This window comes from Aptenodytes patagonicus, chromosome 5 (genome assembly GCF_965638725.1).
Source record: "Aptenodytes patagonicus chromosome 5, bAptPat1.pri.cur, whole genome shotgun sequence".
NCBI lineage: Eukaryota > Metazoa > Chordata > Aves > Sphenisciformes > Spheniscidae > Aptenodytes > Aptenodytes patagonicus.
Genome location: NC_134953.1, coordinates 81,409,925 through 81,431,644, shown reverse-complemented (window position 1 = coordinate 81,431,644; position 21,720 = coordinate 81,409,925). Strand labels below are relative to the sequence as shown.

The 21,720-nt window shown below is 38.7% G+C and overlaps 2 protein-coding genes across 5 annotated transcripts in view; one reads left to right on the top strand and one right to left on the bottom strand.

Annotated features, from left to right (window-relative positions):
• Window positions 1-6,475, bottom strand: part of GPSM2 (G protein signaling modulator 2) — a 31,812-nt gene extending 25,337 nt beyond the window's left edge. For 2 of the 3 annotated variants that reach the window (XM_076337950.1, XM_076337952.1), the window contains exon 1: window positions 6,391-6,475. The gene's annotated coding sequence lies outside the window, so the exon portion shown is untranslated. Of the gene's footprint in view, window positions 1-4,785; window positions 4,881-6,390 lie in introns of all 3 variants that reach the window. The other variant, XM_076337951.1, reaches the window with a different exon arrangement.
• A 1,164-nt stretch (window positions 6,476-7,639) lies between these two features.
• On the top strand, window positions 7,640-19,937 carry AKNAD1 (AKNA domain containing 1). 2 transcript variants are annotated; one of them, XM_076337948.1, is made up of 16 exons: window positions 7,640-8,752; window positions 9,419-9,478; window positions 9,820-9,949; window positions 10,050-10,201; window positions 10,312-10,371; window positions 10,868-11,001; window positions 11,350-11,485; window positions 12,136-12,299; window positions 12,817-12,910; window positions 13,528-13,631; window positions 14,995-15,080; window positions 16,604-16,726; window positions 16,816-16,926; window positions 17,824-17,914; window positions 18,720-18,867; window positions 19,509-19,937. In XM_076337948.1, exons 1-16 carry the CDS (start codon window positions 7,700-7,702, stop codon window positions 19,626-19,628), a joined length of 2,766 nt encoding a protein of 921 aa, XP_076194063.1. In that variant the 5' UTR covers window positions 7,640-7,699; the 3' UTR covers window positions 19,629-19,937. The 2 variants fall into 2 exon arrangements, with proteins under 2 accessions (XP_076194063.1, XP_076194064.1); XM_076337949.1 differs by lacking the exons at window positions 10,868-11,001; window positions 11,350-11,485.
• Window positions 19,938-21,720: the final 1,783 nt, after the last annotated feature.

The window sequence follows — 21,720 nt, the reverse complement described above, 5'->3', positions numbered from 1 at the left end:
AATCTTGAGATGATTAAAAAAAAAGAAAAACAAAAACCTAATAGCTGGCAAGCATTTCTGAGACAAATTTTGCTCACAATGAAGCGAGGATCTCACCACATCCACAGCTAAAAATGAAAGCATGGACTTAAATTCAGTGCTAGAGGAACACAGCTCCAGAGCAGAGTCCAACATTTATTATCTAATTGCTAATACAGTCCTGCATTATGACAGACATGGTAACAGTGGAGATATTTAATTTATCACCCTATTTCTAAAAACGTTGTTTGTTTGTGGTTTCCTTTATTTCTTTGCTTACCTAAACCCAATTGTCCTTGCTGCATGGTGGGTTCTAAATACAGGTAAGAGAAGGTTCGTTTCCTCTGTGCTCTTTTCACATAGGCTAATTCCTCCTGATTCTCCCCCTGCTCACATCTCTTTTTGGCACAGCAGACTAGATGCCCTGGCTTATACAACATTCTGTTAAAGGCAAACAAAAGCTTAGAAGCTTTCTACACGCCCTCTAGCATTACCTGTATATACTTTCCACTTATTCTGTAGATTAGGAGGAGGTTTTTTCCCTTCTGTTTGTGGATTACCTAGTTTAAGAGAGTGTTTGGGGCTTTAAGTAATGCTAAAGGTCTGCAACATGGCAAGCCTTTTAAACTCTGCATATCCTTTTTGTTCATTTTTCCTTTCTGTTGTTAAAGGGTTGTGCAAACGCCTCCTTTAACAAGTAAGCATTGCCTAGCATTATTTTCAACATTACTCACAATTACCAACCTTAAAACACAAGCAGTCTTAACGACACAAGTTATTTCTGCCAGATCATAAAAAAAACCTATTCCAACCAACCATGATAACTGAATCCAGAAGCATCTTCCTTCTCTGAGTCAGAAAGAAGCTCGCCTGCATTCCGAAGGGTTATTTTCTTTTCCTTTTATACGAAACAGCCAAGCAGTAGATAAACACTGCATATACACTATGCAACAAGAGAAACGTATAACATACCAAAAACTAAAGAAAAAATTTAAAACTTTCAGTTAAGGAGCATTAAAATTTCTGGCGAGAATCTGGTATCTCTACTCACACTAAACACCCTATTTTCACCCAGCAACCAGATTGAAATGTAAATACATTCCTTAAAATGGAATAATTAAGAGCAGAAAGAGATGCCAGAAACTTAGGAGAATGACGCAATACGTAAGTGACAAAAAACACGTATCCTCATTGCTAGTATATTCAGAATACTGTCATAGTTCCAGGCCAACTCTATTAACTTTACTGTAAACGCAAAGGTGCCCTATTAGGCATAGTAAAGGTATAGTATAGGTTTGTAAATAGAAATATTTAAGGCACCTGGCAATGATGCAGGCCATATAGTGACTTACAGTCTTAGAATGTATTGTAGACAAAAACAAACAAACAGCACACGTAATTCCACTGAGTAGAATAACACAAACCAGCAACAAATGCATGTGTAAGTCTGATATCTGAATGTATTAAATATCAGTGTTCAATGATGCAAAGGTGGACCTCTCGGTGCCTCTATCACAGAGTATCTTTCCAGAATAGAACATCCTTTTTCTAAGAGAATCAGTATTTAGCTGGAAATCAGCTTGCTACTTAATGTACTGTCTAGTGTGCAAGTTAAAGAATGGGGTGTAGCTAACACAAGTAACCACAAGCATTTTTATTATAAGGATATTCCTGCAGATAGTTTATGTAAGCCATCTATTTAAATCCTGAAGTAAGGCAATCCCACACTACGACAAAATAAGAAAGGAAGAGAACATGAAGTGCCAGCAGAATATAACTAATATCCCAGTAACAAAACTAATCAGGCAACTGAAAACTAATTCTAAATGCAGCAAGATTAAGATTTCAGATACAAGAAGATAGTAGAACAACATACTCTCTCTGCCTTACAGAAAGAGCAAAGTCAGAATAGCTGATAATTTTTCACATATTTGATACATCAAGGTATTAGGATTCCTTCATTTTTATTTTTTTATCAGAACAAGTTCTAAGTTTTTCCACATTGTCATTCATAGACTGAAAATAAATATTGTGCTGCCTTCTTTCCAAGCATCCCACAACTGGAGATGAGATTGCCAGTTTTAAAGTACTTAAATGCCACAACAGACTTCAATGACAGTTCACAACAAAGTAATAACTTGTGATCCTTTTATTCCTAGCATAAGTTGAAATCATAAATCAGTAAGAGTTTTGTTAGCAAGTTCCGAATGTAAATTTGAACATTGCTCCTTCTACTTACTAGGGACAATCTCATCATGCAAATTAACGTATACTAGATCTCAGGCCTCTCCCAGCCAACAAGACATTTACTCAAGTACCTTCAGTTTGGGAAATGGAGCACGTTATACGATGTGAAAGAACACCAGATGGGAAAAGTTCAGCACAAAACGTTGACGATTTACACTTAAGCTGATAGAGCAAGCTGATCACAAATCTCTCCAATAAAATGTTAGCGCAGCTCCTTCTTGGCCTATAACATCTCTTAAAAAGAGATCCTGGTAAGTAGAAGAAAGACGACAGACAGATTGCAGAAGCATCTTGCAGAGAAGGGGGAAAATTAATCTTAAGATTCCATAAATTTGAAAAAATTTTAAAAATCCTTAGGATCACTGGCAGTAAAACACAACAGCAATTTAAGTGAAGCAATACAGATGCTATTTCAAATGTCCTATTTCACACTGCGATGCTCATTCGGAGATTAAGCAGGCATTCAGCATAAAGAACTCATTACCACTTCAGCAAGTTTTTATCCTGCAAGGAACAGATGTAGCTCTCATAAAACCTGTACCACACAACCGAAATGATCCATGATAGTTTAATGCCGGCAGCATTGCTTGGTGCATCACCTGTGCCCCTCAATTCCCAAGTATTAACAGCAAGTATTAACTGTCTTCTCTATCATGAGTCTACAGCTGAACAACATACGGCTGCAACCTGTAAAAACTGTAAAAGTGCAGGATGAACACATACTGTAGTGACAAGAACACGTGTTGTTTTTTCTTATTGTTTGCTTCCTGTAGACACAGGTACAGTTTATTTATGGCACATCACCTATGTAGATTCAAGGATATTTGTTTTTTATTTGTTTTCATTTGTCGTATTTGCTTTGATTACGGTTGGACTTGATGATCTTAGAAGTCTTTTCCAACCTGAATGATTCTATAATGATTCTATGTTGAGGTGCCAAGTTGTAAATTGCTTTGCATATTTATTCTAACATTTGGGATGAAGGTGCAAATCTATTCAAAAGCTAGTCAATGCATTTTTTTTTCAGTTTGTGTGATGAATACTGAACTGGATTCCATTTTGCCCCCACTGCCCACAGATTTATCCCCTATATATACACATTATCACACAAATACGATTGATCACAATAGCATATCCTGTCCTCTGACAAACCAATGATCGCCAGGTAAGGTACAGGCTCCAAAGTGTTGCATGCAAGGACCAAAATTCCTAACAGTATACCAGCATGACAATGGCAGGAAAAAAAAAAAAGTAGTAAACAGAAATAGTAAAGAAATAAAAAAGATTTAAAGGCTTCTTTGTAGATCATGTATGGTTTATATTCCCTGTAACTCAGCTGCATAAAAGTTTTTCCTTCCTATAAGGTTTATAACACACAAAAGTTTTATTACATGAGCAAGAACCATATTCTTCAAATGCTGCCAAATTTGAGTCCCAAGAGGCAGAGCTGGACGTTAATCATCTGTTCAATACCACGTAAGTTTCAGACCATTTCTTACCAGTTTTTCCACTTCTATTTTTCCTGTATTTTACATTCCTAATGTTGTGGTCTTCCACAAAATGATACTTCAGTTTTTTGATGTGGTCATTTGTATAGCTGACTTGCTATTAAATGCCTAAATAAAAGTTAAGGGTTTTTTTTTTCTTCACTTGGTATCTCTCTATTCGTTCATTCACAGGAACAATAATAGCAGTAACAGGTTAACTTTCTTCCAGAAAGTCATAAGATCAATACTTACTCCTTAAACATGAACAATTTCATTAAGAAGCTAACCTGAAAGACTACTAAAACGCAGACCATAGTTACCAGATCTGGGCAGGAATGACTAAGTTGTGGAAAGTGAAACTGACCACACAATGGCTACAAAAAATTGAACGGCAAAAAGAGAGAAGTACAATTATCTTTGCTATGAAATTAAAAAAGTGGAAGGCTAGGAGAAACTAAAAATGACCCTGTTTCAAGCAAAACAGAAGAATCCAGATAAACTGTGTAAAACAAGGAAAACTCCCCACATGTTCAATAGTTAAAACTACGGACAGATAGCATTTATTTTTAGAAAGAACACCCATTTCTTAATAAAACTTTTCCCTCCTAGCTAATGGTGAGCCAAGCTGCTCTCCAAATCATATTGCACATGGGGACCTGAAGAACACTGGTTTAGAAAATTGGTCTGCTATCGTTTGTTGACAAGAAAAGGCTGAGAATTGACATTAGAAACAGTTCTAGCAAAATAAGAATAAGTTCCCACCCTGACACGGTGTAGGAGGTAAGACTCTTTCTCAAAATTGTGTTGTCCTCCTCTGCAACATGCCAAAATAAACAAGTTTTCTATCTTTTTGCAATGCTTTCACTCAACATTCATACTAGAGAGACTGGCTTGCTCTGACTACCAAAAGAAAGTCTGAGAGGAGAAAGAATTGTTCTAAATACCTCAGAAAAAAGAAAAGAAAAAAAATTAACAATGTAAGCCAACTGACAATGAGAGCACAAGAACAAAACCGTACAATGTCTATCAATACCTCTTCAAAAATTACTGTGATGTACTCATCGAGTTCTGAAGTCACTCTCCAGCAAGAATAGCAGGAATGTACAATCCTAAGTAGTTTTAAGCTGCCTGAAAGAGTTACAAGAGCATTTAAATAACAGCATTTTAAATACAGCAACAGACGAGACCCACATACGTTTCTTCTAGTCCAATGACGCTATCTTAAGGTTCAGGTAAGTTTTGTCTCAGCTTTATAGGGAAGTAACTGAAAGTATAAAGTCCTTCCCGCCGAAGAGGGATGCATAACCACAGTTCAGAAATCCAGGTAACCATTAATAGAACTAGTAAGAAGGAACACCGGTACAGGCCTACAAATTAGTTCAGACACACAATTAAAAATATATAAGCAAAGAACTCAGAAGGACTGCATTGCGAGGATGACCTTTTTGCTGACGTTTTCAGCTCTAATAAAATTATTCCTTAAACAAAAGGTATAAAGTTTTCAGACAAAATTTAAGGAGGGACTGGAACCTCTTAACTGATCTTTTTGAGATGCAAGACGCAGCATGTTCTTCTAAATTCTGAGGCGGCTGCGCAGCTCTCCATGGCAACCCAGGATGCGGGCGTCCCGCAGCCTGCTGGAGAGTCTAACAGGAACAGCACGCCAGGCTGAAAGAGCTTCTAAAGCAGAAGGAAGGCCACAGCTCCAAAGTGGGGCACAACCTGTGTCTTTGCGACCAGGTCAATAAAGGGATAAAGAATTCCTGAATAGGCATGCCCCCCCGTTCAAAAACTGAGTAAGCAAAAGGGGAGGAACCAGCCCAACAAAGGCTACAGTCTCGCGGCTAAGACAGACTAGGTTTGGTATAGCTCAGTTTAGATGTGCCACAACATTTCTAACTCAAATTCTTGAAGAGTTTAGAGCTTGTTCCCTGTGTACTTCACTCCTCACAGCATGTATGCAGATCCTTTTTTTATTAATAGCCCGTTTCATCCCTCCCCTTAAAATTTTATTGACTATTTATCTTCCTTATCCATGTCGCTAAGCGCATCGCAACTGATTAAAGATATCTGATGTAACGTCTTTTCGCTACTAACTCACTTGAGAGAAACAAGGGTGATCTCTCAACGACAGGCAGCCAACAAAGGCTGGTTTGGTAGGTATGTCTTGCTTTTGCTTCCAAAGCAGCGAAGTCGACGGCTGCCAGGGGAAGCATCACTTAAAGCCAAACCACCGGGACTTCAGATACAAACGGCGGCCTTCCAAAGCCGGCCCTGCGGTAAGTTCGTTCCCCAAGGCATCAGGCCGCTCAGAAGCGGCTCGGCGATAAAGGCCGCCGCAGCCTTGCGAAGCCGGGAACGGAGGAGCTGGCGCTGCCGCCGGAGCCGCGCTCGGAGCCGCCCGACCGCGGCGCGGGAGCAGGTGCCGGCAGGCGACGGCGGGACCCGGCGGTCCCAGCCGGGCCAGGCGGCCCCGCGCGGCACGGCGGCCGCCCGCCGCAAAGCCCCCCTACCCGGGCATCCGGCGCTCACCGCTGAGCCCACGACGCGACCCCCGCCCCAGCCGCCGCCGGCTTCGCAGCGGGCGGCGAGCGACCGAGCCTCCCGGCGCCCCTTCCCGCCCGGGGCCGCGCCTCACCTGGGTGCCGGCGCGGCCGCGGGCTGAGGGGCCGGCGCGCTCCCGGTACCGGAGCGGTTCCCGAGGCGATCGCCGCAGCGGGGGGGGGGGGGGGGGGGGGGGGGGGGGGGGGGGGGCGGCGCCCGCCCACGCGCAGCCGCTCTTCGAACCCGCCAATCCCCGCGCGCCCGCCCGCACCGGCAGGGCCGCCCTCCCCCACGGGCGGGGCGGCCAACGGCTCCCCGCCGCCGGCCGCAGCGGGCTGTGCACGCTCCGCCCCGCCGCCGGAAGGCTGCATCATTCACACGGACCAATGGGGAGGGAGATGGGGGGCGGGCCCAGGCGGTGGGCGGGGCACCTCCCTGAGGAGCGGGGCGGGGAAGGCGGGAGCGGGGCGGCAGCCGGAGCACCTGCGCCCCGGCCACGCCGCTCCTCCCCGCCCGGGGGGAACGGCCCACCCGGCCGCACCGGCGGCCGCGCTCGGGGGACCGGCGCGTAAGGGGACGCCGCCGCGAAGAACAGTTTCGTGGGAGGGGGAGTTCTACTAAAAGCAGCAGCGGCGGCTGGGCCCCGGCCGCCGCGCAGCTTCATTCCCCCAGGGAAGGAAACAAGACAGCAGCACAGCTGTACTGCCGCTTACAGGAAACGGGTGCTGTAAGTTTGCTTCTTTCTGCCTGTATTGACTGCAGATAAGGTGAAACAACGCATTTCATGAAGCTGACAAGACCGTACCTTACTCCAATACCATATTAATTCATTGCTTTTTATGTGATGAAATGGGGTGAGAAAGAAATTGAAAAAAGTTCGGTGATTTTTCTCTAAAGAAACACTTTATGGTGGTGAGGTAAAGTGGGAGAAGTTGTATTTTACCACTTTTTTTTTTTTTTAACTGAGGCTGAATTCTAGTACCACTGTTGGCTCTGTTACCAAGGTTTATTTGTCTATAATACTGCGGAGGAATTAACGAGCAGGGACAGTTACCTGGCACCAAGCTCAAGTCTCCTTTTCCCCCGATGCTTTTGTCCTTTGTGTCTTTCTATTTCCTCCAGTAGGTAATCCAGACTTACACTGGATTTACACTTTTAGTGTAAACACGAAAAGAAAACTTCCGTGTCAGGGGGATGGTTCTAAAAAACCTGCAGTAGGTACAAGACATAAGTAGATCTTATTCTCAGATGTATTTAAGTATAAAATAATTATTACTCATACATTACAGATTTTGATCCATGCAATAATAAAAGCTCTATCCAAAAATCGGAGAAGCAATGGCATTCATATTCTTCATAAACTGGATATAGAGACTACGAAAAAGTGCATACCGCCAGACTGGATGAAAACCCAAATGAATAGTTCACTTTCAGATGAATTAGGCCGTATCACAGATGCAACTGATGAGGAACAAGATGACTTACCTTATGATGAAGATGTAGGAATAACCTGTAAATGCAATGATAATTCAGATAATTTGAATGACTGTACTTGTACAAAAGATATTTCTGGTATTTTAAACTTAGCCTGTTCTGAAGATAACAGAAACGTAAAAGCAACAGCAAATTATGAAACTCATCCACAGCCTGAAGAATTCTCCAGTCACCACAGAGATGCCTTAGGAACAACAGGAATTTCAGTTGAAATGCCTGGAAGGGAGGCTGCCTTTAAGAAGGAATTACCTGTTGGTAGTTTTAGTAAACCAGATAGCAAAGAACATCTAACTAACTCAAAAATGTCCAATGTCCTTTTGCGTCATTTTTCTAAGGGAGAGTTAACAAGCACCTGCCAGTTAATTGAATGCGAGACGATACCAGAGACATCCTTTACTGAAAGTATCGATGACACTCTGAACAAACCTGAACCTTCAGAACATGTCAGAGGCCCTTTAGCACATGAACAGTGCACAACTAACTTTGAAGAATATCACTTAGAAAAGCACAAGGAAGTAAACACTGGTGATAAAAATCAAAATTTGCTAAATGGAAACAGATGTGTTTCAAAGAAACCTACTACTTCTACTGTTACATGTGGGTGCAGACGAGAAAATTCACAATTGGTTAAAGAGAATGAAGATACACACATCTTTCAGAACATGAAAGAAGAGAGCACCCTGTTTAAGGAAACAGTTTCACCCCACGAGCTCAAACACGGCCAAGGTCAAGCTCGCTATTGCCTTCCTGACTTCTCCGAAGTTGCTTCAGAAGTTGAAGTACCAAAAAGAAGTGACAATATTAACTCAGTTCCTACAACTGAAAGAGCAAAATCCTTCCCTGTTTTGCTAAGTCAATTGGTAACTGTGAACAACATTCTGAAAAATAAGAACTATTTCAATTCTGCTGAAGTAGAGAATCGAGAAGAAATGAGCATTCCAGAACTGTTGCAACAGCTAGAGGTAATTAAAATGCTTTAAGCAATTCTGAATACTTGCTAAAGAGTGGTTTACCGTAAGAAGATACTCTGTGGCCAGTAAAATCTAACATGACTAGTTCATGCAGGCAGTCTTACAGGTATCAGCCAGTCTGTCACTTTAGTCAACAACTGCTTTCGCAAATAAAGTTTTGTGGGACTGAATTTATATGGAACTTTCATTACCAAATATTTAATGATGCTCTGGAGTATTATTTGCAATTATAAAGCATCCTATCAAATCATTAAGAAATTCACTATAAATTGTTATTTCTAGTATTATATGTAAATGGTCAAATTAACCAGAAGTACTTTAAAGTTTTTCTTAAAAATATATTTTTATACTGTGCCTGCGTTTATGTTGCCTTTTTTCGCATCTTAACACTCTTCAACTATTTATACTGGTATTTATTGACAAGTCAATTCTTCTTAAAGGATTTGTTTGACAACAGTATTTCTCTTACTGTAGTAAATTTCTTCTAAAGTTTGTTAGTAATTAGATAATTGCTTCTCAATTTCATGCCCTGCCATGGAGTTCACTCACAGAGCTATACAGATGCTTAAGTCCATTCCTAGATTTATGTCTTAGTAAATCGTTCGAGATGTAACAAGTTTTAATAGTTTTCCCTATTATTTCTTGGCTGCAAACAAGATGCTGACACAGCATGCTGACACCCAGAATCATACTGACCATCTGAGATCGAATCCTAAGGTAAATCTCTCAAAACAGATTTTTTTTTTTCTAATTCATTCTCCTTTATCTCTAGGACTATAAATATTCCCAAAAACTATTTTGTCACCTTCATATCGTACTTCCCGTTTATACAAATCCTCTTTAGATTTTCACAACATAGAGTTGAAGTATTTAAGTATTTATACAAGACACTATAGATATATCAAACTATAAACACAGCAAATTATATGGTATTGTTATAAACATTTATTAATATTAATAACTTGCCCTATGTATTTTTTATTTATTTCTAAATTTTTTGTTTATGTCCACAGGTGTTCTATACGTTGCTTCTATAACCAAAGTTCTCATTTTAACAGATACTTCCTCAGTCAGATTTTCCAAATGCCAGCACTGCCATTTATTCAGGAGACACTGGGACATTCTCTGAAGTCTTTATATCACATGCTCCAATCCCTATACAATCTACACGTGGTTTGTCTAAAGCAAGTAAATAAAATTAGTCACTATGCAAATGACTGTTTTATGTAATTTGATAGCACTTTTGGTCAGAAATTCCAATTGACTGATCTTATCTTGTATTATGTAGGATTACAGTGTGGAACAACAGCATCAGCATTACCAGCAGCTAGCACAGTAGAAGCACGCTGTCTAAATCCTTCTCATTTACTGCCAGAACTAACACTAGGAGAAAAGATGTCTCGAATACTAAAGGATCAGACAGATCAGCTGATAAAGAAAGTAAAGAGCTCTGTTTCAATATATACTTTGCACTGATGCTCAAATTCTATATTCATTTGGCATATTAGTTTGTAAAATCCCAAATAAAAGTCTAATATTTTGTCTTGAAGGTGGATGACTTCTCTAAGCATATGACCCAAGAGACATTCCTTTTACAAGACAACTATCTGGTAACTTAATTTATGTATTTTCAGTTATCTGAAATGCACTTTAAGTGGCTGTAGACTCACAATTTTCTGGCAAGAGACTCCATGTTTTCCTCAGACATTGAAAAATACTCTTTTTCCTCAATCTCAGACTGAAATTATGATTTTAAGAGGCAAAAAATGAAGGTGTTCAGTACATGGCTGAATTCTTAAATCTGGTTTAAGGATGACAACTTAAAACTACTAGTGAAAGGCCTTAAGTTGCCATATAAGTTATGAATTTTGACATGTAGGGTATCAGTTCAGAAGTCATGGTTTAGTATTTTACTTGTACATAATAGAGCAGCACAGAGTACTAGGTGGACATACAAGATGCAGTCCTGTTCCAATTCAGAGCAATACCAAAATTCTTACCAACATCACTGCAAATAGCATCTGGCTTACATAGCATAAGTAGCTATCACTATGACTTGCTAAATCATAATGATATTTTCTATTGAATTATTTCTTATTGGTGAAGGCATTAAATCAATTGAAAAGATACCTTGATGCCTTGGAAAGGAATTACTTAACAGCTAGAGAAGAGCACCGTAATTTACAGCTGCAGAACTACAAGGACAAGTCTATCAACATTGGAGAGTTTGATCCTGAAAGGTTAGAAGATAAGTGCTAAGTAGTACATCAGTATATTTTCCATATTTTGAGTGTCTTACAACCATTACTTCATTCATACATTAGAATTTTTCTGAAGTGAAAACATTATCTTAATGTTATATGTGGTAAGCTAGAAGTGATTTGGCCAAAATTCATCTTGGGCTTTATATATCCTAGTTATAATTAGGATATCTAATTGATTAATTCAAGTTCTTAAAAGGGACTCCATGAACTCCATTAATTTATTTTTTTCCTATGGGAAGTGTACTGCAATGCCCAATATCATAGTAAGAAATAAAATATCAGTTTATACAGGTTTCACTAACTGTGTATTGCAATTGGGTTTAGAAAGGTGGAAGGGGAAATATTTAGACTTGGCATGCTGCTTGAAGACATCCAAGAACAAACTGATGACAGCAAATGCAACTTGTCATCTTTGCTTACTTCCTATGAATCTGCCCATTCATCATATTCTCTTTGTGAGGTAACTCAGTGAGTTTTATTATTTAAACACTACAATTATTGTTTTACTGATGCAAGTCTTAAGAACCTCAGTGTAGTTTTACTATTGTATGTTCTCCTCTGAGCATGACGCTTTTAGATAGCATATTACTTCAAAGAATGTTTTTTTCATGAAATATTAACTTCATAATTTCATTAATTATAATAGAAACCCAAGTGTAAAAACACATCTGCACTGAATATTCTTAATCCCAGCTTCAAAAGCATTTATTTCAGAGTAAGAAGATATGAGCAGCTACTTTAACTTTTAAAAGCTGTCTTTGTTTTTGGGAATTAATCACTGTCATTTAGTTGGAAGAAATATTACTTGGTTTGTCCAAAATTCTTAAGCTGCAGAATTACTAGAAGACCAAATGTTATTGTGCTATAGAAAGTTGAGTTTACTGCCAAGTATGGTAATATTTTGTCCTGGATCATAAATGCACAAGAAAAAAATCTTATGGCCTTCTACAAATCTACAGATAAGTATCACCAAATGCTTTCATAGTCAATGTCTTAGAAAATATTTTTCTCTGGAAAACACTCAGGAAATGCTGGCTAGTAGAAGCCATGTACCACAGATGCAATGACCACGTACTACACATATATCTCTGCTGTGGTTACTTTGTACAGAGCTCAGTAGGTTCAAGCATTGCTGATCCTCCAGAAAGAAGAGGGGTTGAAGCTGCTTTTCTTCACAAGAACAACGAGGGAGAAAAAAGTCAGACAACTGATGTAATCCCACAGACAAACCAATTTTTTTTAGAAGGCGACAAGTGCAATCTTTGTCTTCACATGTAAGTGAAAACTTTGAAACAGCATTGAAGTTTTTATAAAAATTTACCTAAAATTATTTGCTGAATATAGAAAATTGGGATGCCTGGAATCTCTGAAAGCAACAGGAATACTTCCAGAATAAAACTTCTACAGAATTCTACAACTACATACCCAAGAATTCCTTCCAGGCTGGTATTCCTACCTTTTTGGGTCTTATGGACCTCCAAAACACTACCGTGAGTTTCACTAGGAGTTAAATTATACCTCTGCATAAAATTCATTGCAACCACACAACTTCCGGATGTGAATGACTAGTCAAAGTACAGTGCCAGTAAAAAATTATTTGCCAATATTTGCATGGTATTTTTAATTAAACAATAAAAGGGAGGGATGCAGATAGTTACATAATTAGCCATCAAAACTTTGTGAGGCAATTCTAGATACCATCTCTGCCCTCCCAGGGAGTATTTCATAGGTGTTAATCATCTCAATGAGATTAGAAAAATAAAATAAATGGTTTCCCCTTAACCAATTAAGGTCACAAAAGAGAGCTGAATCAACTTCCAGAAGAGAAGCAGAGCCTCTGGGAAAAGGTGGTCTGCTAGCAAACAAGCATTCTTCCAACATAATGGTATGACATCTGTTTCCATACTTACTTTTTTCTTTTAAACTTCGATTATCTTATTTAGCTTTGAGATCAGACAACATTTCTCTCCTCAGTTTTTGCACAGCATGATGGCTCAGCTTTTGAGATACTACAGCATATCATAACATCGCTGGATTGGTTTCCAAAGGAGAAATTTAAGGACAGACTCTCAAACATTTTTGAAATTTGTGATAAAGTTTGCTTCTCTCAGGAAAGACTTAACTGTGTTACTAGCCTGCCTTTATTATTTGTTCAGAAAGCAAAAACCTACAAGCAATTGCTTGCCTACAAAAATACTTAATTTTAAGGCATTGAGAGAAATTAATTAATATGTGCTAATCCTCTCAAAGCAACATGAAAACCTGTCTTGAATTCCAACTTCACAGGCGAAAAAGTGCTCATATTTTGTCCAGTCTGCTCTACAGTTAGAATTGTAAATAGATAAATCAAATTGTAGAGTTGATGGCAACTAAAAGCGATATAGAAGTGATATGCAAATGAGCCACTGTTTACACTGTCCTGTTTGATATGTAATACAGCTACAGATACACAGTAATATAAACAATCATATATAAATTTGTTTTGCCTTCTGGGTGCAACAGAGGTGCCTTTCACCCGAGGAAAAAGATGCTGCTGAAGGTCTTGCATCCCATAGTCAGGGTACATTAAGTAAAAAATTTAATGCTGATGAAGAAAGTATGAAAGGGTAAGTGTATTACGTATTTTGGCTAGTCATAGACGTGGTTTTTGACAGCTAAGTGAACAGATACATGCGTGTACACTGCTATGTCTCTATACTGGACTCTGCATGAAACACTGAATAATGTCTTTAATACATATAAATGAGAGGATGCTCTCTTTTCAAGTTTATCACCAGTTAATCACATAAGGTATGTGATATACCAGACCACCGGAGAAATGGCAAATCTCCCATCAATTTTATTAAAGAGAGGATTATATTCATATTACGAAGTAGCCCATCTCAGTGGACCAGTATAAGGTTTATGGTGCTTAAATGGCACAGAGTTATTTTAATAGTGTATTAAAAGAAGAGGCTTTGTCTTTGTTCTCTATTCAGTGATGCATGTCAGCATCCCGAATTGGGATGTTCAGCATGAACAGATGTGTTCAGCAATGAAAAATATTTGAAATTATCATTGTTGTGAACTAATCTGGTAGGCCTGGAAGGAGAGCATGTTGATACATCTGCATATATTTCAAGTGTAAGGGTCAGTCTAAAGTTTCATTTACAGAAATGTCAGCATGATAAAATAATTCTACATGGGTTATTTTGGAGGTTGAAATTTTGGCAAATTAAATCTCTATCCAAAGCTAGATCTTATAATACATGCAGTGTAGAACACAGTAATAGTCATCTAAATATACTCTCAAATTATTTTACAGAGTAGATGTTAATATTTATCTAGTAAAACTCACCTAGCTTCCATTTTTTTTCTGTCATTTTAAGAAAGTTAGCTCAATCTTCTGATCATTATTTTCATGAATGGGTGGAAAATTTTCCAAATAAATTTGATGATACTGTATGCCCTAAGTTGAAAAAAATGTATGTCAAATAATGCAAACAAGGAACTTTGTTCTTGTTCTGTCAGAAGGTACATCTCAAGTATTCCTCTAAGGGCAGTAAAATTAAAACTTTAATAGCTCCGAGTTACTAAGAAACAGTATCATCCTTACCATTGATAATATTTTGATGCAACATATGTGAACACATATAAATACATAGGATTTCATACTACTTTGCTATTCAAAGATGTGATTATCAAGACCTCTACTTTTAAGCATTTTTAACAGCTCTGGTAAGTCAAGGTCCTTTTGTCAGAACGTGTCCGTTAACTAAAGGGGTCATTATTTCACAATTGGTTAATTTTTTATTTAAGCTTCTACTTACCACCTTTTCAGATAATTGATACAGGTAGCATTCTTTCTATGAGTAAATCTGATTTCTCCTCAACTAAGAAATGGTCAAACATTAATATAATACACTCATAAGGCTCGTCATAAAGGTATTAAGATGCAATTAAAATACCATTCTGTTTTCATGCTCAAAGAAATACAAACATCCAGGAAAGGAAAACTGGAACACGTTCACTCTTCATTCAGAGAAAACCAACTGATTTATCAGATACCAACCTGAGTAAGTAGTGATGGCATATAAAAGTCAGAACTGTGCTTATGCCTACTGTTGAATCCTGTTAAGAAATACATTCCTGTCACGTCTCAACAGCATGAAAATTGGTTTCTAGTTTTAACAGATGTTACTGCTTAGCACAGCACAAGACACTAAGAATAAAAAGGAGACTAAAGAGGACACCAAGTCAAATTCACTTTGGAAGTCTCAGCGACAGGCCAAGAGGCAACAGACAAGCTGCTAACTTTTCAGTTAGATACGAGCAAAAGAGTTTTAACTCTGGGTCTCGTCAAACATTGAAACGGTTTTCCCTAGAGAGGCTGAGGCATCTCCATCCTCTGAGATACTCAAAACTCAGCTGGACAGGGCCCTAAGCAACTTCATCTAAGTTGCCCCTGCTTTGAGAGGAGATTGGGCCAGGTGATCTCCAGAAGTCCTATCCAACCTGAATTACTCTAATTCTAATTCACCCTTTTAGAAGAGTTTTCAAATGTTACTACTACTAACGTTTTCAAAAGCATAACAGTGGTGTGAACACAATGCTTTGATTTTAGTTTTTCTTCTTATCAAGTGCATTTATTTCATGTCCTAGAAGGAGATTCCAAACTTGGTGACTGAAACATTTCGTATCAGTACTTCCACTTTTAGGTTTTGGATTCAATTTTCTTATTCTGCATGAAAACAAAAGGAAAAAAGTTTTCCCAAATCTTTGATCCATTCAGGGTTGAGACAGACTGGAAATATTCTCCTTCCTTAATCCAGCTCCTAATAATATAATTTCACCAAATCCAAACTAGAGCCCACACAGGCTACTGTGAGCTAGCAAAGTCAGCTGTCAAGTCATCCAAGACTCCAGCTCTTGGAGGTTCACTAGGAATCTGTCGGCATTTGTTTCTCTTAGGGCATCCCAATTTTATCTTTCCACTGCAGAATACTTTGAAGCTGTTAGTACTTAACAACTAAAAGATAATAGCATGAGCTGTCCTAAATTCAGTTTTAGGTCTGAATATGTAGGTTATTCTTACCTTTGGTCTACCTTTTGTCCTTGGCTTCTCTGTGATAGCCACTTTAATATAATACACTGAGGGCATTATTGTTAGTACTGGTTTGTGCAATAGCTAAAGCAGTGCCGTACTAGATCTTCCCAAATTCTCTTGTCACATTCCTCTTAGGCTGCATCGTTTTCCTAACACTTCAACTTGTAGGAACTTTAACCTTCAAAACAAGAACCTAAGGACAGGGAGACGGAGAGCTTAGGGTTTTTTTTAAAAACAGTTCTGCAACTGGAAACAACAACCACCAAAAACAAAACCCACCTACATTTGAGGCTTACAGTCAGGGCTGAAAGCCAATCTTTAAAGTTCAATCCCCACCTGTAAAATGAAGGAAAAAGTACTTTCAAATTGCAGTAGTGTTAATGGCAGTGAAGGGCTCAGAAATTATGGTGCTGAAAGCCAAACAATTACCTAGGTACACAGGCCAAAATTTCTAATATTTCAGACATTTTTAATGTATTTTTGGGATTTTAGGCAGCGATTCAGAAGACATCTCAGCCTATGATTCTTACAACGATTCACAAAGCGAGGAACTTGTGAACTGTGAGACTGAAAGTTACAAGACATTCAATACAAGATTACGTGGAGAGAGAAAAGGTATAATGATTGCAAAAATACTAAAATCTACACCAAAATATTCTTGTTTATAGTGGTTTTTTTCCTAAACAACACGTCTTTGTTTGCAGGACTTAGATGCAGATGCCCTAGAGGAAGCAGAGATCAATTTAAACTCGGGAATTACAAAGACACTCTTCAGTCTTGTGCCCTATGTAGAAATAAAAGTTCTGCTTCATCCTGTAAGTATAACGAGTTACTGAAATAATTACCAACCACAGGCTAAATTTTAAGGGGCAGAAAGCCACACTGCACATGTATCAGGCCAAGTTTAATTTAGTATAAGCAATCAGTAGCACCGTAGCTAAATAGTGGATGTGTACAGATCTTGTAGAGCAAAATCAGCAAATCCAACTTTTACACACCTAGCCAAATTTAATCCCCATGCACGAGAGCTTTAACCTTCTCTGGTTCTTTATGAGAGGAGTCCCTTCCATACCTCCATTTATGACAGGAATATCTTATTTTGCAGAGCCACATGAAAGAATATTAAAACTGGGCATTACTGTGCCAACTTCTTCAGTGCTAGCTGTTACCTCATGTAGTGTAAACAAGTACTAAAGAAAACTCCAGCTGTACACTCAAATTGTGTGACAGGCAGCAAAGGCAAGGAAAGCCTAATTAAAAAAAAAGTTGAACATCTAGCTTTTAAAGTCACTTATCTCAGACTCCTCTCTCTATACTGCAGGAAGAAATTGCACGCAGAAAAATACAAATTTTCAACAGTGGGAAGAAAGTATAAGTTAGCTGCTTCTCTATATAAATACTGTAAAACTATAAGCAAAAATAGTATTCATGTCACTATTCGGATTATGAGAGTCTGATTATTCCACACTCCCCCCTGCAGTCTTTCACTGTATGAAAAGGAATATAAATCTGCATACCATTTGTCACATAACTAAACTCAACAGCAAACCCAAAAAAGTTAATCTGTCCTCATTTACAAAAAACCTTAAACATATTCAAGTTTTATTCAGCAGTGATAGTTACTTGATTTTTTTATTTATGCTAAATAGAGAAAAATGTTAAATATATAGAAAACTACTTTTTTTTTGCTTTTGTTTTAAACATGGCCTCAGCAACTCTAGCTTATTCACAGAAGAGAATCTCCACTCAAAAGGGTCAAAAAAATAAACAGCCACATGAACTTGTAAACAGACTTTCTGAGAGGTAAGCTGTAGCAATAACTATATGTAGTACCACAGAAAATGCCATTGTTGAAGATTCAGCATGGAAGAAACTCACCGGTATCATAAGCAGGAGGAACGCGTTTTCTCTTTTGCAGTACATGCTGTATATTAGAATTTTACTCAATAACAAAATATTTACCCTAAAAGCAAGTGTAAATAATTCTCAGACTAGTTCTTCAATGTTTCTAATTTAATGAAGAGTCAACATCTGGCTTCTTTAGCTCACGTTTGGTAAAAAAAAAAATAATCTCACTTTATTAAGAGGATGTTCCCATTCACAGATTCAAAAGCAGATCTGTATTATTTAAGATGCAATTCTGTTTGCTACCAGTAAGTGATAGTTCCACTTTAAACTGTTAACATTAAATTACACTGGGAGTCTGAAGTAAAATGGATTCTTTACTATAGCACAGACTAGACTGACACTCAGACAAGTTTTGTTACCGTGGTTTTTGACAGCAGTAATTGCCTGGAAGTACAGCAGCTGCACTTGAGAATCAATGGCATAGACCACTCTGGGAGAGAAGGTGACAGCACCAAGAATGCGATGCTATTATGAGACATTTCCTGACTCTGCATCCTGGAATGTTTTCTGTCTTACTGCAATACATATGTAGTACAAATTATGATGGACCACGTTTTACAATTAAATGAAAAATTCTACTCACTGTAAAATTAACTTGCAACCGAGTATGCTATCAAGGTGTATATACTTAATTCCTAGTTTAGAAATTCTTTTGCTTTTTAAAATTGTTTGTATTTTACTCTATATATCTTATCTTTAGGCAAAACTTTGAGGCTGCCAAAACCTTATATTCAAGCACATATGATAAAAGTATCCTTTCACATCAGTACTTACCCAGCAAGAAGTCTGCCCGAAGCAAATCTGCAATCAACATCAGAAACAGAAATGCCAATGATTCCAATGCGAATGTAAGACTTTAGAGTGAAAATTAAAAGCCACACAACTATCTCAGGAAGAGTACATCCCCACATCATGGCACTGTCAAACATCCCCATTCTTAGCAAGTTGATTATTACAATCTAAGCATGCCTAGTCCATTTCAGGATAAGACAGGAGAGAGTTAAAAAAATAAGTATTTTAGCTTATATATTAGTATATTACTTCATATGAGTACATTACAGACTTTTTATGCAACTTAGTCCCTGTATAAATGGTGAAAGGGACAGAAAAGGAGCACTGGATCTTACCTCTGGAATTATGTTTCATATACTGAAACAAAGAATGTCACCCTAGCCATACAAACCACTATAAAAACCAAAAGAAAACCTTCTCAATACAACAAACATGCACCACACTGGGGCTGCTACTTTAGAAAGGTGTAAATATCCCTCAGTTCAAAGGATTACACAATCAAAGAGAGAAATAAATAACATACTTCCAACTTGAATCCTGGAGCAGTGTATCGCATGACTCAGAATTTTTACTTCTCAACATGTATTCAGTGTGAAAATGCTACATAGAACCTTAAACAAACACCACTTTCTATTCTATACCCATGTAAATACTCGCCTTCAGTATTAACAAGGCTATATTTTATTATTCCCAACAGATTTTAAGTTCTACTCTGGATCATGCCATACAGACGGCGAACAGTTTGAAGAAAGCTACAGAACGAATGGTACAAGCAGTTTCAGAAGATCTAGCTAAAGTTAAAAGAAAACAGCTTTAATTACCCAGTTTCAAATGCTATATTGTTTTGCTGGTTGATACTGAAGTGACAGTATCTCTGCAAATATAAAAAGATAAATACAAAGGTCAGAAAGTCAGCTAGCTGACTTTGCCAGCTGTTCTGTAACTATCAGTATTAAACTAAACCAGAGCATATTGGTATTCTACATGTTTACACTCCGTCTCAGAACTGGAAAACAAATTACTAGTTCTACTGAAAGTCTGTAGTATGTTGGCTAACCCCGCTACTGTGTACAGCTACCTTCTCTAAGCATTCACTTCAGATAGCTTAATAAAAATTAGCTTAAGCAAGGTTAACTTTGACTTTTGATTTCTCCCCACCCCCAAATAGGAGACTAAATCTGTCATTGCTACATATATTTTTTTTTTGCCCCACACCTTAACAGCAGTTGCATAAGCACATCAACAAAGGGAAACAGGCTCTGCACCTGAGACATCTATAAGCATCGTGCTAACATACCAAGTCATAGTTAACATATGTAATTACTTTGTTTTCAGAGTGTCCTACATCGAGTTGTTTAAGGTACTTCCTTGCATGTCTCAGTAACTGAGTAATACCATTTGTTGTCTACGTATTCCTAACAAATTGTCTGTTTCTTCTGTGTGGTGTCCTTACCTTGTCAGAATGTGCTGGTTTTGGCTGGGGTAGAGTTAATTTTCTTCACAGCAGCTGCTATGGGGCTGTGGTTTGGATTTGTGCTGGGAACAGTGCTGATAACACAGGGATGTTTTCGTTCCTGCTGAGCAGTGCTGACACAGAGTCAAGGCCTTTTCTGCCTCTCACCCCACCCCACCAGTGAGCAGGCTGGGGGGGCACAAGGAGTTGGGAGGGGACACGGCCGGGACAGCTGACCCCAACTGACCCAAGGGATATCCCACACCATATGGCGTCATGCTCAGCATGTAAAGCTGGGGGAAGAAGGAGGAAGGGGGGGACATTCGGAGTGATGGTGTTTGTCTCCCCAAGTCACCGTTAGGCATGATGGAGCCCTGCTTTCCTGGAGATGGCTGAACACCTGCCTGCCCATGGGAAGGAGTGAAGGAATGCCTTGTTTTGCTTTGCTTGCGTGCGTGGCTTTTGCTTGACTTATTAAACTGTCTTTATCTCAGCCCACGAGTTTTCTTTTTTACCCTTCCGATTCTCTCCGCCATCCCACCAGGGGGGAGTGAGCGAGTGGCTGGGTGGTGTTTAGGTGCCAGCTGGGATTAAACCACAACACAGATATATCTGGCTTTGAGATTTTAGCTGATGGTAAGTAGGCTGGAAAATTTTAAAATACTGTAGAAATACAGTGGGACAAGAAAAGTCATCTATTATTTTTCTTCTGAAATCCATTTAAGTGCAGTGATTAAAAGCAAGCAGAATTAACAGCCTTGTATTATCAGGGATGCTATTCACTGAAGCAATTGAAAGTATATAGGGACTGGCAGAAATCATCACTTCAAGCGAGAAGTGATAGTGCATTGCTTAAAGAGGACAGTCATTTTCAGGCAAACTTGAGTGGTTTCATCAGTTGATGGATACAGAGATAATCCAGACTCTGTCCACACAAGCAGCGATAGCTAAACTTGCTGCTGTGTACCGCTGATTTACTAGCTTGAGTGAATGCCTTTTTTCACGGCTTCTTCCACACTTCACAGCCAACAATACCATTAACCTTTCTTTTCTCCCTTAGGCTCTTACTGTATATCCTTATAACTCGATTTGCCTCTGCTTATTATCCATGTTTTTGCTTTATTTATCTTAAGATAACAGCACAGGACAGTGAAAGGCTCACCCCTCTGTGCTAGATTAACATTTGGAACTTCCCTGTTACTACTTGGCAAGTGAACTTAATAGTTGAAGTAATTGACCACTGCAAGTTTCATGCATTACTTTACATACTGAATAGGAAGGTAACGTGTCTGTCTCTTCAGGCTGCACACCAACATGATTTTTTCAAGGCTTCCCTCACGTTCTCGTCCATCACCTTTTTTCCCCTTGATCAAGGACCCTATTCTAGCCATTCTTGAATGGAAATTGTTCCATGCCTTTGATTTTCCTCTTAGTCATCTCTGAATCTTCAACTTAA

Excerpts from the sequence above, each read along its gene's own strand:
- AKNAD1 (XM_076337948.1), top strand. The coding sequence starts at position 7,700 with ATGAAAACCCAAATGAATAGTTCACTTTCAGATGAATTAGGCCGTATC. Across the intron at positions 11,002-11,349 it reads GGAGAGTTTGATCCTGAAAG|AAAGGTGGAAGGGGAAATAT; the intron begins GTTAGAAGATAA and ends AATTGGGTTTAG. Across the intron at positions 13,632-14,994 it reads GATGAAGAAAGTATGAAAGG|AAATACAAACATCCAGGAAA; the intron begins GTAAGTGTATTA and ends TCATGCTCAAAG.